This window comes from Ursus americanus, chromosome 21 (assembly GCF_024610735.1).
Source record: "Ursus americanus isolate L20-20 chromosome 21, mUrsAme1.1.p, whole genome shotgun sequence".
Classification (NCBI taxonomy): domain Eukaryota; kingdom Metazoa; phylum Chordata; class Mammalia; order Carnivora; family Ursidae; genus Ursus; species Ursus americanus.
Genome location: NC_142147.1, coordinates 23,417,921 through 23,433,328, shown reverse-complemented (window position 1 = coordinate 23,433,328; position 15,408 = coordinate 23,417,921). Strand labels below are relative to the sequence as shown.

General features: G+C 48.7%; 1 protein-coding gene across 1 annotated transcript in view; it reads right to left on the bottom strand.

The window, feature by feature from the left end:
* Nucleotides 1-8,110, bottom strand: part of CDH3 (cadherin 3) — a 43,074-nt gene extending 34,964 nt beyond the window's left edge. The window contains exons 1-2 of the mRNA XM_045814946.2: nucleotides 7,960-8,110; nucleotides 7,647-7,767 (exon numbers count right to left, since the gene is read on the bottom strand). Of these exons, the coding sequence (XP_045670902.1) occupies nucleotides 7,647-7,767; nucleotides 7,960-8,013 (175 nt within the window). The 5' untranslated portion in view covers nucleotides 8,014-8,110. The remainder of the gene's footprint in view (nucleotides 1-7,646; nucleotides 7,768-7,959) is intronic.
* Between the last annotated feature and the right edge of the window lie 7,298 nt (nucleotides 8,111-15,408).

Sequence of the window (15,408 nt, the reverse complement as noted above, 5' to 3'; positions counted from 1 at the left end):
ACAGTTGGAGCCTCAATGCTGAGAACCCTATCTTCCCCTGCCCAGATGTCCACCATCAGGCCTCTACCCACATTTGACAAGACTGAAGAACTGAATGCACTTGAGCTGGCAGAGTTTGGGAAGACAGTGAGGAATATGCTAGGTTTCCCAAATTAGGGGGAAGAATCTTCTCAGAAAAATACATATGCACTCCTGTACACAGTGAATTCCAGGGGAACAAAGACTTCTAAAGCTGATGTGAGACCCTGAGGTCAGAATGGTGGGCCAAATCAACCTACTTCTCGCCTCCAACACAGGTTTAAGGGTTCTTGGTAAGAGAGCTGTAACACTGAACTCATCTTACACGCTCTTAAACAAAAATGCGGGGCCCTGAGACTGAAAGGGAAAAGGAAAGCCTGGGATTGTGGCTCCTTGGCCCCATCTCCCCATCCAGCCCTTGAGATGCCTTGGGGTCCGGTGGAGAACAGATCTCCCCTCCCTGGGGTTCTGTGTAGCCTCGGAGGCTCTCATGAAGGGGAAGAAGCCACCAACTCTCCCACCTCCTGGCTGTGGGGCCCTGACTCTGAGGCCTTCTCCTCAGATGTCAGACAGCAAAAGAGAGTTATGAGTTCAAAAATGGGGAATGGGGAAAAAGTAAGGTGTCTGTCTGCTCTGATAAGGCATTTTGGTTTGCGGAGAGAGCAGAAGCATCCCAGCACCCAGGAAGTTCAGCAGGATCACGGCTACCACAGCCAGGAGGGGATTCTGTCAGCTTGAGGAATTTGCAGACCATAGATGCTCTAGTGACCCAGAACCGGAAGGATGCCCAGATTTGGCTGGGGCAAGGGGAGACAGGCAGAGTGTATCAAGCTCCTCCCCTCAGAACAAGGTGGGAGGAATCCTTGAGGGCAGTAGTGGGGCGGGGGGGGGGGGGGAGAGGGGGACAAGGAGAGGTAGAAGATAACCAGCCAGATGCAGATTCTCTGCTGAGAACTATCCGTGAGAGTGCTATCAGGCCTGGTATCTGAACCAGCCCTATCCCCCCACATCCTAAAGAGGAGGCCAGGGGTCCTGGATAGAAATGCCCCCTCCCCCCAACTCCTGGTGATTAACAGAGGCCTGTGCAGGGAACAGGAATTCAAAGCCCTTGGGTCAGAAGTTAACTATTTCCAATCTTCCTCTAGCTTGGCTGTGGCCAGAAGGGCTCACAACCTCTTCCCCTCTCGCACACTTAGGAGTGTGGTTAGTATCTCACACTAAGGGAGACCAATCTGGGTTCAAATCCTAACTCCACAATTTACTAGCTGGGTGATCTTGGATAGGTTACAAAGTTACAAGCCTAGGTTTCCTATCCAGTTAAATGAAACCAATTCAGTGCCTCCCCTCCCCCCACCCCCAATGGGGGAACTTTTAGGAGGATTAAAAGGGCTTATTACATAAAGTATATAGTGTAGTCTCTAGCACTCAGTAAGCTCTCAGTAAATGGTATTTAGGTCGCTTTTTTGTTGTTTTGTTCGGAAGCCCTTCCTTGATGGGTAGCCCTGCAGCCTGGCAATGACAAGTAACTAAATGAAATGAGGGGGAAAATTTGACTGAGACAACATCCTTGGGTCTGGGGAAACCTGGGAAGGGGAGGCAAGAAGGGATGCTGGAGGTGAGGCCAAGGGTCCTGGTTCCAGAGGAGCCTTCAGAGACGCTGGCCTCCAGCAGGGCATAATTGGGACTTCAGCCACACCTGTCCTTCCCAAACACCTGACTGCCTGTCTGATGAGGTGGGACAAATTCCAAGCTGGACTGGACCCTGCCTACTTCTCCTTTTGCCTCTTCCCACCTTACACTCCATGGTCCAGCCCCCATACTGTTCCCTTGTCAGGAACACTCCCTGCTACTTCTCCTGCCCCAACTCCCCTGCATAATTCTTCCCCACACTTCAGCTTGGACACCACTTCCTTCAGGTCCCCCTGAGAACATGTCAGCAGCTCTTCCTATGTGCCTCCATATTTTTTCTTCCCTACCTCCTGCTCCATCATATGTATATACAACATGTTATATATTTTACATATAAAACATAATATACTGTATATATACCACATAGTATATATGTAACATATACTGTATTATATATATACTATTTATTTATACATATATATATATATAAACTTATTTTGTCTGTCTTCCTCCACCAGCAGGTGAATGGCCCATGCAGCCTGGGTTTTGGGCATGTTTTGCTCACTAACATAACTGCAGCACTTAGAACAATAGTATCCAGCACTTGGTAGGTGCTCAGGAAATATCTGTTGAATGTCAGATTCGTCATTAAAATGGCCTGGTGGCTGGATCTGCTTCCTCCTCTAACTGGGGAGTTCACAGACATTAATGAGCCATGAGTCTTTGTCATCTCTGAACATCTAACACCCAGTAGGTACTCACATTTGTTGGCTGAATGACCAGTCAACTTGTCCTTAGGTCTCAGACACCTCATTGCCTCTGTAATGAGGGAGGAGCTGCACTCGACCACCCTGTTCACTTGAGGAGGCTCCTTCCCACTCATACACTGTCCAGGATAAAAATCGCCCGGGAAGAAGACCTCACCTAAGAAATTCAGGACCATTTCTAGGTTCCCTTTCTATTTTGGGGGACAATAACAAGCATTGGCTTAAGGACAATTAAAGGGAAGGATTTCTCCCCCAACACAAAGGATATGACCAAAGACAAAATAAAGAATTGCTGTCTCTTAGGATAGGGCCAAGTGAAAAATCAAGAATCCAGAAGGGATGGGTCTGGTGAGGACACTGTTGGAGGAGTGGGATGGCAGAATCTAGACGAGACTCGGCTACTTCAAGACCAAGAAAAGCTGACTTCTCAGTACACAGCCACAGTACTGAGATCCTCAGGTAATCCTCAGTTAACCCAGCAATTATGCTCCTAGGTATGTACCTAACAGAGAGTATACACCAAGACATCACATCGAAAGACCGGAATGATAATGTTCACAGCAGCACTAGTCATAATAGCCAAAAACCTGAAACTCCTCAAACACCTATCAACAAGAGAAGCGTCAATCATCACATAATGGAATGCTATATGACACTGATAGTCACCTACAAGTACCTCCAGAAATACGGAAGAATCTCACAAGGTACAGTGACCCAAGAGGATAAATGATTCTTTTACATAAAATTCAAACGTGGCCAAATTAATCTATGGTATTAGAAGTCCAGATAGTGCTTTTCTTGGTGGGGAGGATAAAGAATTGGGAAGGAAGGGGCATCTGAGGTGCTGGTAATGCTGTTTCTTTTTTTAAGTAGGCTCCACACCCAGCGTGGAGCCCAATGTGGGGCTTGAACTCATGACCCTGAGATCAAGACCTGAACTGAGATCAAGAGTTGGATGCTTAACCGACTAAGCCAAGTAGGTGCCCTGGTAATGCTGTTTCTTGATCTGGTACAGGGACACGGGTGTTTCAAATCTGTGACAACCATTGAGCTGTACACTTATCATTTGGGCACTTTCCTCCACATGTTATTCTTCAGTAACAGTGGTTCTCTGAATGGAAAAGTTCAGCCTCAGAACTAAAGCCTCAACTGATTTGGGCAGGGGAGGCCCTCCTCTCCTTCCTTCTCCTCTACCATCCTCCACATGCTGTGCAGAGCTGTAGTTTCCAGCCCTAGAAACTCACTGCTCATCGTAAGCAATGCCTTCCTTACCCGCAGCAGGGAGGTGAGGGCACCCTGCAATGGGTAACCTAGGAACAGAGTGCCATGTGAGGAGGTGGGGAGACTAGAGGTTTGGGACCTGCTCCCTAGGCGCAAGCTAACGGTGATGTGCAAAAGGCTTAAGCAACCAACCCTAGTCCGCTGCTGAGCCAGGAAGGCAGCCAGCCATGCTCAAAACCCCAGTTCCCAAATATTCATTACCGAAGCAGATTTACTGGGCACTGGGGAATCCCCCTGGATTTAAAATCCTGGCCTTGGGGTAACCTGGAGGCTCAGTCAGTAGAGCATGTGACTCTTGATCTTGAGGTCAAGTTCAAGCCCCATTTTGGGTGTAGAGATTACTTTAAAAAATAATTAAAATTAAGAAAAATAAAGTAAAATCCTGGCCTCACTGCTGACTGCCCCAGTGACCTCACACCAAGCTGCTTACCCCATTTTACAGCAAAGGAGTTACCACCACCTGCTTCGCAAGGTGATCATAACCATAAAAAATATTAGACTATAAGCTCCGCAAGGGCAGGAACTTGGTTTTGTCCATTGCTTTAGCTGCAGTTCTAGAACATTGCCTGACACATGCAGATGCTAAATATACGTTTACTGAAAGAATAAAATATCAACAGAGGGCATGGCTCAGAATGGAGGCTCCAAAACAAAGGCAATATTTACACAAGCTGAAATAGGCAAAATCATCTTGAAATTAATTCATGCTCAGTCAGATTCATTACCGAACTTTTAAGTTTCCTACCAAAGCTAATGTGGGTTAGCTTTAATCTTACTCCAACACTGACTAAGGGTGAGTTGAACCTGCTAAAGGGCCACAATGAAGTACTGGATTTCTTTTACTGTAATGAGGCTGCCTCTCTCAACTGCCCACCATTAAGGATGTATGACGATGTTAGGTCAATCACTTCTTATCACTATACTAATACCATGCAAATTCCTTCCTCCCACCTCTTCTCTGTCTTTGCTTCCAGACCACACTGGAAGATAGCCCCCCAAACTGTGGGGTTGGGGGGTGTGTGGGGGAACATTCCAGCTCTGCCTCCCTCCAGATTAACCTCTTGCCCTTGGCTGAGGCAAGCCCAGCGTCACTTGACCCAAGCCCCATCACTAGGACACCAAGAGACTGTAGCTAAGCCAGTTTCCCTACAGGAATGTTTCTGGAAAACCTTATGATAAGAATGAACAAATGACTAATTGCTCTTAGGACAGGGGTTGTTATGGGTGTCTGTGGGATCTGGCGCTCCACACTCCACTCCCCTTCCTCCACCTCCCACTTTTGGTAGTAAAAAATGCCACGGAACTTAGGAGTCACAAACTTCCATTCAAGTCCCAGCTGGTCACTGTAATAATGCTTCTGGTGAAGCCACAACCACACAGGTTTCATGTGTAAAACAGGCAGACCTTCACAAGATTGTCATGATTCATGCAAATACCTTCTGGGCATCCTGTGAAGTATCGGTCCCGGGACTAACCCTAAAGGTAAAAGTCATGTTTGTGACCCTGAAGGAAGCTCCTGAGAGGTTCAGCCTAGCAAACTGCATCCATTAAGCTGTTTCTGTGTCTCCACCTTTGAAACCTCCAGCAGGGCTGGGTTACAGGCTTTCTGAAGTACCAACTCGGAGATTAAGAGCTCAAGCTGTTTAATAGTTACCTTACCAGCTTCAAGAGAGTGTCAGGAGGACAAAGCAAGCTCAGAGTTGTGGAAGTGCTTTGAAGAGTAAAGTGCACATGCAAACAAGGTATTAATTATATCAGATAATTTCTCTGAGCTCAACTTCATAGACACCTGTGATATTCATAACCCAGGGGCGAACAACAGGGGCAATTGTTCCTTAGCAGTAAGAAAACTTGTCTGCTTGGCCAAACTTGAGAGTTTGTATGTACCCTCAGGATAACCCTTTCAACAAGGCTGGATCCATCCTGTGCACTGAGGACAGAGAGCTGGGATGGATGCAGGAAGGTAGAAAGAGGTCAGCAGCTGCGGACTAAGGAGAGAAATATCAGTATTTTTTGTTAGGGTGTCTGAATTTATTGGAACCAACTGGACCCAGAAACTTGCTTTTACTTAAAAAAGAAAGCAGCAGCCTATTTCACAGGAAAACTACTCTAAGAACCAGTCGTGTTGCACGGAGGCTCAAGGTTAGCTAAGCACATTAACCCACCCTTTGTTTTATAACCCAGGTGTGCTCCTGGCACAAACCCACCATTTTCACAACCATAAACCAGACATCCAAGAAAGGAGAATTTTCTCAAAAGAGAAATGCCTGACGTCACCAGGAAACACTCGCCAACCGGACCATGAAATCAAAAACCTGATCACTGCTTCCCCCCCACAACCTCTAGCTTAGTGAAGTGACAGTTAATCTGATATTTCTTGATTCAGTAAGAAAGATAAGGCACAGTCAACACTCAAAAGCCATGAGATTGTAGTTGGAGAACTTGACAATGAGGGGGAGGAGTACAGATTTGGCAGAGGTCTGGTTAGCAATAAAGCTTCCTCAGGGAGCCGGAATTGGATTTGGGGCCCTGCCCAAGTTAACATTTTTACAGGTTGGCTGAGTTGCAGTTTGTTAGCCAGTCAGTAATAAACCCATGTGCAAGAATTTAAAGTTTATGAGGCATGGCCTCTTAATGCCTCTGCTTGGCTCCCTACAGCCAAGAGTTTAAGGAGCCTGGCCTAGCCTGGGTGTTAATTGTTTTGTCAATCTGCAGGGTTGTTTGGGGAAAGAAGGGGGGGAAAAAGGCTCCCACAGACTCCAGACCCCAGTCCTCTTTTGGAGAAACAAAGGAAAGCCATTCTATCCCCTAGGCATTAACACCTCTACATTCAAACTGGTAATTTGTACCTGGGGTGAGGAGTATGCTGATGAAGGTATTAGAAAAATGCTAGGTGGCAAAGGTTCTTGTTTTGAAAGCCACATATACTGTGGAGGGGGATCTACACAAGTTCTTAAACAATTTCACAGGTTAGGGATCCTCTGGAATCCCCACCCAAGGATCCGGGTTACACCTCTGTTTAAGAACTTGGATTTGATCCGTGGAGAACCCCCCCCCCCACACACACACACTGTCCTGTTCTGGATGGAGGGAAAGAAGCCCCCATCAGCCCGCAGCTGTGCAGGTCTCATAACACACTGGTTCTCCGCGCCAAAGTGACTGCCTGCTCTCAAGTTTTTGAACTTGTTGGGGGGGGGGGGGACTAGTAAATTGGGTGATCAAAAATGTGCTTTGATCTCCCATCCACCGCGCCCTCAGCTTCCGGCTTGGTACCCCCCACTCCCCCAACATTCCAGTCCCAAGATGGGGGGGGGGGCACGGGTGTCCCAGTGCGTGATGGCTCCAGCCCAGGTGTGCCAGACCCGGTTTCCACGCAGGCTGCAGGGGCGCAGGCCCTCCGGGAAGGGCAGGGTTAAGAGTGCATTCCAGCTGCCGGGGAAGAAGGGGGACGGGGGAGGGGAGCGCGAAGAAGAGAAACAGACCCGGTCTGTCTGTCGGAGACACAAAGCACGGTACACAAAGGGGGCCCGAAAGGGGCGAAGGGGGCTGCCCGGGGCACGGCTCATCCCCACACCTGCGCGGGGGTTGGGGGAGGAATGTGGACGACGCATTCCTTTGCTGGGGCCAGTGGGGGAGCTTCCCACGTCCGGGCTGGGTGAGGAGCTCAGCCGCCCCGCACCCCGAAAGCGGTCTAGGTAAGCCGCCGCAGCGGGGCAAGGAGGAGTTGGAGGTCAGAGGGCGCTATGCTCTCCATCCTTCTCTGTCCGCCATCCACCCCCACGCTAGCCCCCGAGATGCTTTCTGCGCCTTCTCCATGCCCCAGACCGAGCCAGCGGCGCCAGAAATTCCCCTGCCCCGGCCTGGGCACCCCTCGCGCCGACCACACTGGAGCGGCCCACGTGCGGCCCCCGGGCCCGCGGTTCCACCGGGGTCCCTCCGGGAAAGTCTTACCTTTCCTCTGCGCCTGGCCCGACTCCAGGTCCGCGCCTCCCGCTTCCAACGTCACTTCAGCTTTCCCGAAGCCCGGCCGGCACGGCTCGGAGGCCACGCAAAGCAGCCAGCAAACCTGCGCCTGAGGGAAAAGGGGGAAGCTGGGTCACAGGCGTACCCGGTTCTGCATACCCATCCTGATATTCCTCACGGGGCTTGCTGGGCCACCTTGGTCCCAAGGAGCCCAGCAACTCTGTGTCCTCGACGCCACCGCCGCGTGCGGATCCGCCCAGCTGGAACGCCCCGGCCCGGCAAGGGCAAGGCAGTGGAGTACCTGAAGGAGGAGGATGAGGAGGAGGAATGCGAGAAGCCCATTAGGGAGCTCCATAGCTGGAGAACGAAGGACGAAGAAGCTGGAGCCTCCGCGGGACAGCGCTACGCTAAGCTTTCCCGGTCCCTTTGAGTGCCGCAGCCCGCGGGAGCTAGCGGAAGGGGGACCAGGTGAGAGCAGGTGGGTGCTGATTGGTCCGGCGCCGCAGGTCCCGCCCCCTCGCAGGTGGGGCCGCGCCCGGCGTAGAGGAGACGCCCACGGTATACTCTTGTATTCGTTTTATTGCGGCAATTCCGAAATGGCCACGGGCTTTTCCGCGGCTGCACCCAGCAGGGACCCAGGCTCTATCTCACAGGTTCTGGGTTCGAGGGAAAAAAAAAAAAAAAAAAAACCACCCCGCTCCTCAGTCTCCACAGCACTCGAAGAAAAATGTTTTTGAGCCTTGCGGTGGGAAGTGGGATAAATGTGGAGACGCATCTGAACCCGACTGGAAAAGAGGCGTCCCATTCATACTCCCCCAAGGCACTCTATTATACAAAGCTTTGATGGAGGCCGGGTGTGTCCTCCCCACACCCGGCTACAGTGGGGGCTGTCCCCTGCCTCCTTCTCCACCTCCCATGCCAGCTGGCTCTGAGGACACAGGAGTAAGGTTTAAAACTGGCAGTGAGGTGCAGAGAGGCCGCGTTACACATTATGCTGCAACTTGCGGAAAACTCCTTAGTTCCATTGCACAGCCCAACAAATGGAGGCTAGGAGAGAAGGCCCCAGTTTGGAGGCTGTCGTGGCGCCAAAGGGGACGAGGTAGATGGGCGGTTATTAGGGACCCCCCCACCCCCATTAAATACAAATGACACTTTCTCAACTTTATGTAAAATGTAAATACTTTTTTAAAAAAGTAGACATTTTTTTAAACGCGGCTGTTTTTATTGGTCTGAAATACTGAATATAATCTAAATGAAAACTGTGCACTAGCAAGCCGCCTTCCAGTGAGCCTCCCACACAAACAGCTCTCCTACCACCGCCCCCTCTCCCCACTTCTTGAAAGAAACGCGGAGGAGCTGGGATTGGTCCCTCTACTTTAGACCTGAAGTGCTTTCCTCTTCACGACATACAAGTGGGCCTCAGACACAGAAACTGTCCGGAGACCACCCTGGACGCCCCGGCCCCACCAAGTTGAGCTTTCCCAATGTCGTTGTTCCCTGAGGCCTCTCCACTTTGCCTAGCTGCCCTGAGAACCCAGGCTGACATCTCCTCGTTCCTCCCCTTCCTCCTCCCCAGCTCAGATTCAGGGGTTTGAGGAGGAGACTGGAGTCTGTAATTATAGATTCTTTGGCCCTCAAGGGCCAACCTGGTGGCCTGCCTGTCTTTCCAACCACTAGGCCTGTGGCTAAGAGGAAAACAGTTTGTGCTGCGACCCTGGCAGGACTCTCTCCAGCTGAGCATTGGCTCTGGGGCCACCATACCGCCAGCGTTCAAACTCGTGTTCCACCATGATTAGTACCACGGCCTCAGGAAAGTGAAATAACCTCTTTGAGGCTCAGTTCTGTATACATTAAATGGGGCTATTATGACATCTGCCCTCTAAAGTACTAGGATTAAATGAATTAATACGTATAAACGAGGATTAAATTAATTAATACATTTAAAACGCTAAACTCAGTACCTGGCACAGAGCAACTGCCCAAACGTTGCCTGGTATTATTGCTTTAGGATCTGGCTCATTTGTCCTCCGCCTCGTGAGTGGTTTCTGTCCTTCTTAGCACCCTCACATTCCCCTAAGAAATGTAACCCTACAATTTCACGGCTGATGGTAAAAGCAAGCAATTGGCATCTGGTATTACTGGAGAGCTCGGTGATCCGGCTTTTGGTCCCAGCGGCTGGGCGCTGGGCGTGGACAATGCGCGGGAAAAGCCAGAGGCTGCTCGCTAAGCTCCAGGACTTGCTGGCTCGGTCTCCCGCAGGGGTCGCTTTCCGTGCCTGAGGGAAGGGTAGCTATGCGTGCAGGGGCGCATCGCGGCAGCGAAGGCCCCAGATGGTACCCAGTGGCTCCGCCTAGCCTCGCCTCGCAGGTTCCGCTGAGCCCGCGCCGAACCAGATGAAGCCATTAAGTGGACCGTTAAACACAGACGAGCCTCGAGATACAAGCCCTAATTAAGTAAACACCCGGCTGGAGGGCTGTTGAACGCGCTCATTTCCGCCTCCTTCTAGGGCACTCAGCATTCCGGGCGGGGGGAGGGGGGGCGGGGAGAGGAGAGGAAGGGAGAAATTGAGAGTCAGCTCTTCTGCCTTCAATTTGGACCACGCTGCTGTCTTCCCCGTAGCTCCCCCTTGTCGTTCGTTCATTCATTCGTTCCAACAAATCCTCGCTGGTAGCCTGCTATGTGCCAAGCACTGGAGATACAACAGTGAACAAAACAATCAACTCTGCACCTTGGACCTTCCGTTCCTGACTGTGTGTGTGTGTGTGTGTGTGTGTGTGTGTGTGTGTGTGTACCGCGTGAGGGGGGGGAGGGTGCGGGTTGAGGAAAATAATCAAAAAGTAAATATATGTTAGATAATCCGTCCTGTGTAGGTGAACAAAGACGAAATGGGAAGTGCCAATTCATGAGACAGAAAGTAGGGGCGCCTGGTGGGCTCAGTTGGAGCCTGTGACTCTTTTTTTTTTTTTTTTAAGATTTTATTTATTCATTTGAGAGAGAGAGAGCACAAGCAGAAGGAGAGGCAGAGGGGCCCGACTTGGGTCTGGATCCCAGGACTCTGAGATCGTGACCTGAGCTGAAAGCAGACGCTTAACCTTTTGAGCTACCCAGGGGCCCCAACCTTGTGACTCTTGATCTCAGGGTTGTGGGTTCAAGGCCCTCAATGAGCAAAGAGACTACTTAAAAAAACAAAAAACAAAAAACACATGAGACAGAAGGTAGGGTTAGAAATTGAACATAACGTGGGGCTCCTGGGTGGCTCAGTCGTTAAGCATCTGCCTTCGGCTCAGGGTGTGATCCCAGGGTCCTGGAACAGAGCCCCGCATCAGGCTCCTCTGCTGGGAGCCTGCTTCTTCCTCTCCCACTCCCGCTGCTTGTGTTCCCTCTCTCTCTGGCTGTCTCTCTCTCTGTCAAATAAATAAATAAAATCTTTAAAAAAAAAAAAAAAGAAATTGAACATAACGTGATCCAGAAGATGTTTCGGTCAGGGTCCAGCAAGACACAGAATCCAGGTTGGAGGGTTCAAGTCTTATTGAGGGGCCTAGAGGAATGGGTAGGGTTCAGAGAATCAAAAGAGATATCGAGGCTCCAGGGACCAACAGCAACAGAGAGGGGCAAGGGAAGGAAATAATGTCACTGAGACTTGGAAGCTGGGGGGAGCTGGAGAGTGGAGGAAGGATTACCCCTCCCAAATGCTGCTGCTATCCAGCCACCTGGCTAAGCAGGTAAGATGTAGGAAAACTCCAACATCTTTCTCCTTTTGCCATTCATCTCCTGGCAGCACCTCCCTGGGCCAAACCCACCCAAAAGCCTGAGGGCAGGAAAGCCCAGGTGGTATGGTCTCTAGGGGTCATTTTCTCCAGTCACAGGGCAGGATGGGACAAGCAGAAAATGGTTGAGGGGTGGGTGAGCAATGGGGAAAGCCAAGAGGCCTCACTGAGAAATGGACATTTGAACAGCACCTGAAGGAAGTGAAGAAGCAAGTTACAGTAAGAATATCTGAAGAAAGTATTCCAGGCCAACAAATCCAAGCAAAGGCCCTGAGGCAGTAGATTACTTGGGACAGGGGGGAAAACAAAAGCCAGAATGTCTGGAGTAGAGTGACAAGTAGGAAATGAGTCAGAGTTGGGAGGGTGGGGAACAAATCTTGCAGAGCATCATAGGCTATTGTAAGAACTTACTGAGTGGGAGGGGAGGAAGACCCTGGAGGCTGTGAGCAGAGGCGTGGGCTTGAGACCACAGGGAATGAGGGTAGAAGCTGGGAGGTCAGTTGGGATCCTACTGCAACCATCCAGGCAGAAACCAAAACAGCTTGGTTTAGGGTGGACATTGTAGAAGGGATAAGAAATTATCAGATTAAAAAACACCCAGAAAATAACAAGTGTTGGCTATGATGTTGAAAAATTGGGATGCTTGTGCACTGTGGGTGGGAATGGAAAATGGTACAGCCACTATGGAAAACAGCATGGCAGTTACTAAAAAAATTAAAAATAGAATTTCCATATGATCTAGCAATTCCACTTCGGGTTACATACTCAAAAGAATTGAAAGCAGGGACTCAAAGAGATATTTGAACATCCATGTTCATAGCATTATTTGCAATAGCCAAGAGGCAGGAGCAATCCAAGTGTCCATCCACAGATGAATAAATAAACAAAATGTTCACTAAGTAGAGAGTTTCAGTTTTGTATGATGAAAAGAGTTCTGTGGATGGATGGTGGTGATAGCTGCACGACAACGTGAATGTACTTAATGCCGCTGAACTGTATATGAATTTTGCCATGATTTTTAAAAAGTTACTAAAAAAGCAATTAGATACTGGATATATTTTATTTTTTAAAGATTATATTTATTCATTTGTTAGAGAGTACAAGCACAAGCAGGGGGAGCAGCAGGAAGAGGGAGAAGCAGGCTCCCCGCTGAGCAAGGAGCCCGATGCGTGACTCAATCCCAGGACCCTGGGATCATGACCTGAGCTGAAGGCAGATGCTTAACCAACTGAGCCACCCAGGTGTCCCATAGATACGGAATATATTTTAAAGCTATTGCCAGGGTGCCTGGCTGGCTCAGTCAGTAGAACATTCGATTCTTGATCTTGGGGTTGGAAGATAGAGCCCCAAGTTGGGCTTAGAGATTACTTAAAAAAAATTTTTTTTTAAATAAAGATATTGCCAACAATAAGATTGGCCAAAGGATTGGATATGGGTACGAGAGCAAGAGTAGGTCAAGGATGACTCCAGAGATTGGGGCCTGAGCAACCAGCAGGATAGCAATGCCATTTCTTGAGTTTGGGAAGGTATGTGTAGTAGACATTGTCAGGGTACTGCTCAGATCCTCCCTGGGATCCCTTTAATAGTTTCTGAGCTCCCCTTTCTCAGTTTGTGTGTGCTGATGCTCCTAGTAGCCTGCACACGTGACTCTGTTCAGAGACCTGCCCCTCTGCTATTGCCCCTTTCCCTCTGCTCCTCCCCCTGCTCATCTTCTCTCTGTCTCTCTCTCAAGTAAATAAATAAATACATCTGGGGCACCTGGGTGGCTCAGTTGGGTAGGTATCTGCCTTCGGCTCAGCTTGTGGTCCCAGGGTCCTGCTCCACAGGGAGTCTGCTTCTCCCTCTGCCCCTCCCCACCACTCATGCTTGTGCTGTCTATCTCTCTCTGTCTGAAAGAAAGAAAGAAAGAAAGAAAGAAAGAAAGAAAGAAAGAAAGAAAGAAAGAAAGAAAGAAAGGAAGGAAGGAAGGAAGGAAGGAAGGAAGGAAGGAAGGAAGAGAAGAAAGAAAGAAAGAAAGAAAGAAAGAAAGAAAGAAAGAAAGAAAGAAAGAAAGAAAGAAAGGAAGGAAGGATGGCTGGGTGGCTCAGTTGGTTAAGCATCTGCCTTTGGCTCAGATCATGATCCCAGGGTCCTGGGATCAAGTCCCGCATTGGGCTCCTTGCTCAGTGGGGAGCCTGCTTCTCCTTCTGCCTGCTGCTCCCCCTGCTCCTGCTCTCCCTCTCTCTCTCTCTCTCACAAATAAATAGATCTTTAAAAATAAATAAATAAAATCTTTTAAACAAATCTTAAAAAAAAAAAAGGACAGAGACTCCAAAGTCACACTGTCTGGCTTTAAATCCTGAATCCAGAGGTGCCTGAGTGGCTCAGTCCGTTGGGCATCTAGCTTTGGCTCAGGCCATGATCTCAGGGTCCTGGGATCAAGCTCTGCGTCAGGCTCCCTGCTCAGCAGAGTCTGTTTCTCCCTCTCCCTCTGCTGCTCCCCCTGCTTGTGTACTCTCTTTCTCTCTCTCTCTCTCTCAAATATAGAAATAAAATCTAATAAAAATAATTTTAAAAATTAATAAATAAATCTTGAATCAGTTCTTCTAATGTATGAGACCTTAGGCAGATGACTATCAACTCCCTTGTGCTCCAGTATTGTTGTCTATAAAATGGGATAAATATAATAACACCTTCTTCATAGGTTATACCACTATTTGTAAAACACTTTAGAACATGATAAACATAAGTGTTTGTTAAATTGTATGTATGTATGTATTTATTTAAATATTTTATTTATTTATTGTCAGAGAGAGAGAGAGAGTGCACAAGCAGGGGGAATGGCAGGCAGAGGGAGAAGCAGGCTCCTCACTGAGCAAGGAACCCAATGTGGGACTTGACCCCAGACCCTGGGATCATGACCTGAGTTGAAGGCAGGTTCTTAACCAACTGAGCCACCCAGTCAACCCTTAAATTGTATTTATTGTCCCTCTCCCCTCATTGAGGGTATCCTCAGTGAAAGATAGGGGTTTTTTCCTGTTTTGTTTACAGTTGTACCCTCAGTGCATAGAACAGCCTAGCAAAAAATACTCAAATATTTATTGAATGGATGAAATCAACAAGATGTGGGGCACCTGGGTGGCTCAGCCGGTTAAGTATCAGCTTTCAGCTCAGGTCATGATCCCAGGGTCCTGGGGTCAAGTCCCACATTGGGCTCCTTGCTCAGCGGGGAGCCTGCTTCTCCCTCGACAAGTAAATAAAATGAAATCTTAAAAAAAAAAGAAATCAACAAGATGTAACTGATAAGCATCTGACAGAGTGCTAGATGCATGGTAAAAGCAAAACCAGTGTGGGTTGCCTGGCCCACCTCGCAGAGCTGAGGTGAGATCCAGTGAGCTAACATATGGCTAAGTGTTTAGCAAAGTATCATACAAATAATACAAGTCATAATAAAATCAACTACTACCATTTCTTGAGCACACACCAGATTCAGACTCTGTACTAATCACTTTCATGCAGGAACTCATTCGAATCCTCACAACTTTGCACAGTAGTCCATATTATTCCCTCTCACAGAAGAGGAAACTGGGGTTAAGTCCCTTGCCCAAGACCACACACTTAGGCAGAGGCAAAGCCACAGTGTAACCCAGTTCTGCCTCACTCCAAAACTCACTGCCTGAACCAGTTGCCAACCTGCTATCCATCAATATTTGCTGGAAGAATGAATTTGTTAAGCAGGTCTTTGGTATATTAGGAAGAATTCCATAAGATCCAATCCTTTCTCTTAAAAACCTCTTAAAATAAACATATTTGCCCCTGGTTCAAGGTTAAATTCTGGGTCCTGCAAGAAACATTTAGAAAGAGCTTTTCTGCCCATTTTTGGTAGCAAAATTCCCAGATCTCCCCTCCCACACAGCACACTTAGGGGGATGTGTCCCAAAGACAAGCGGGTATTTTGCAGTCTTTTTCTAGGAAGTAGCCTTAAAACTGGGTGAGGCCCTATT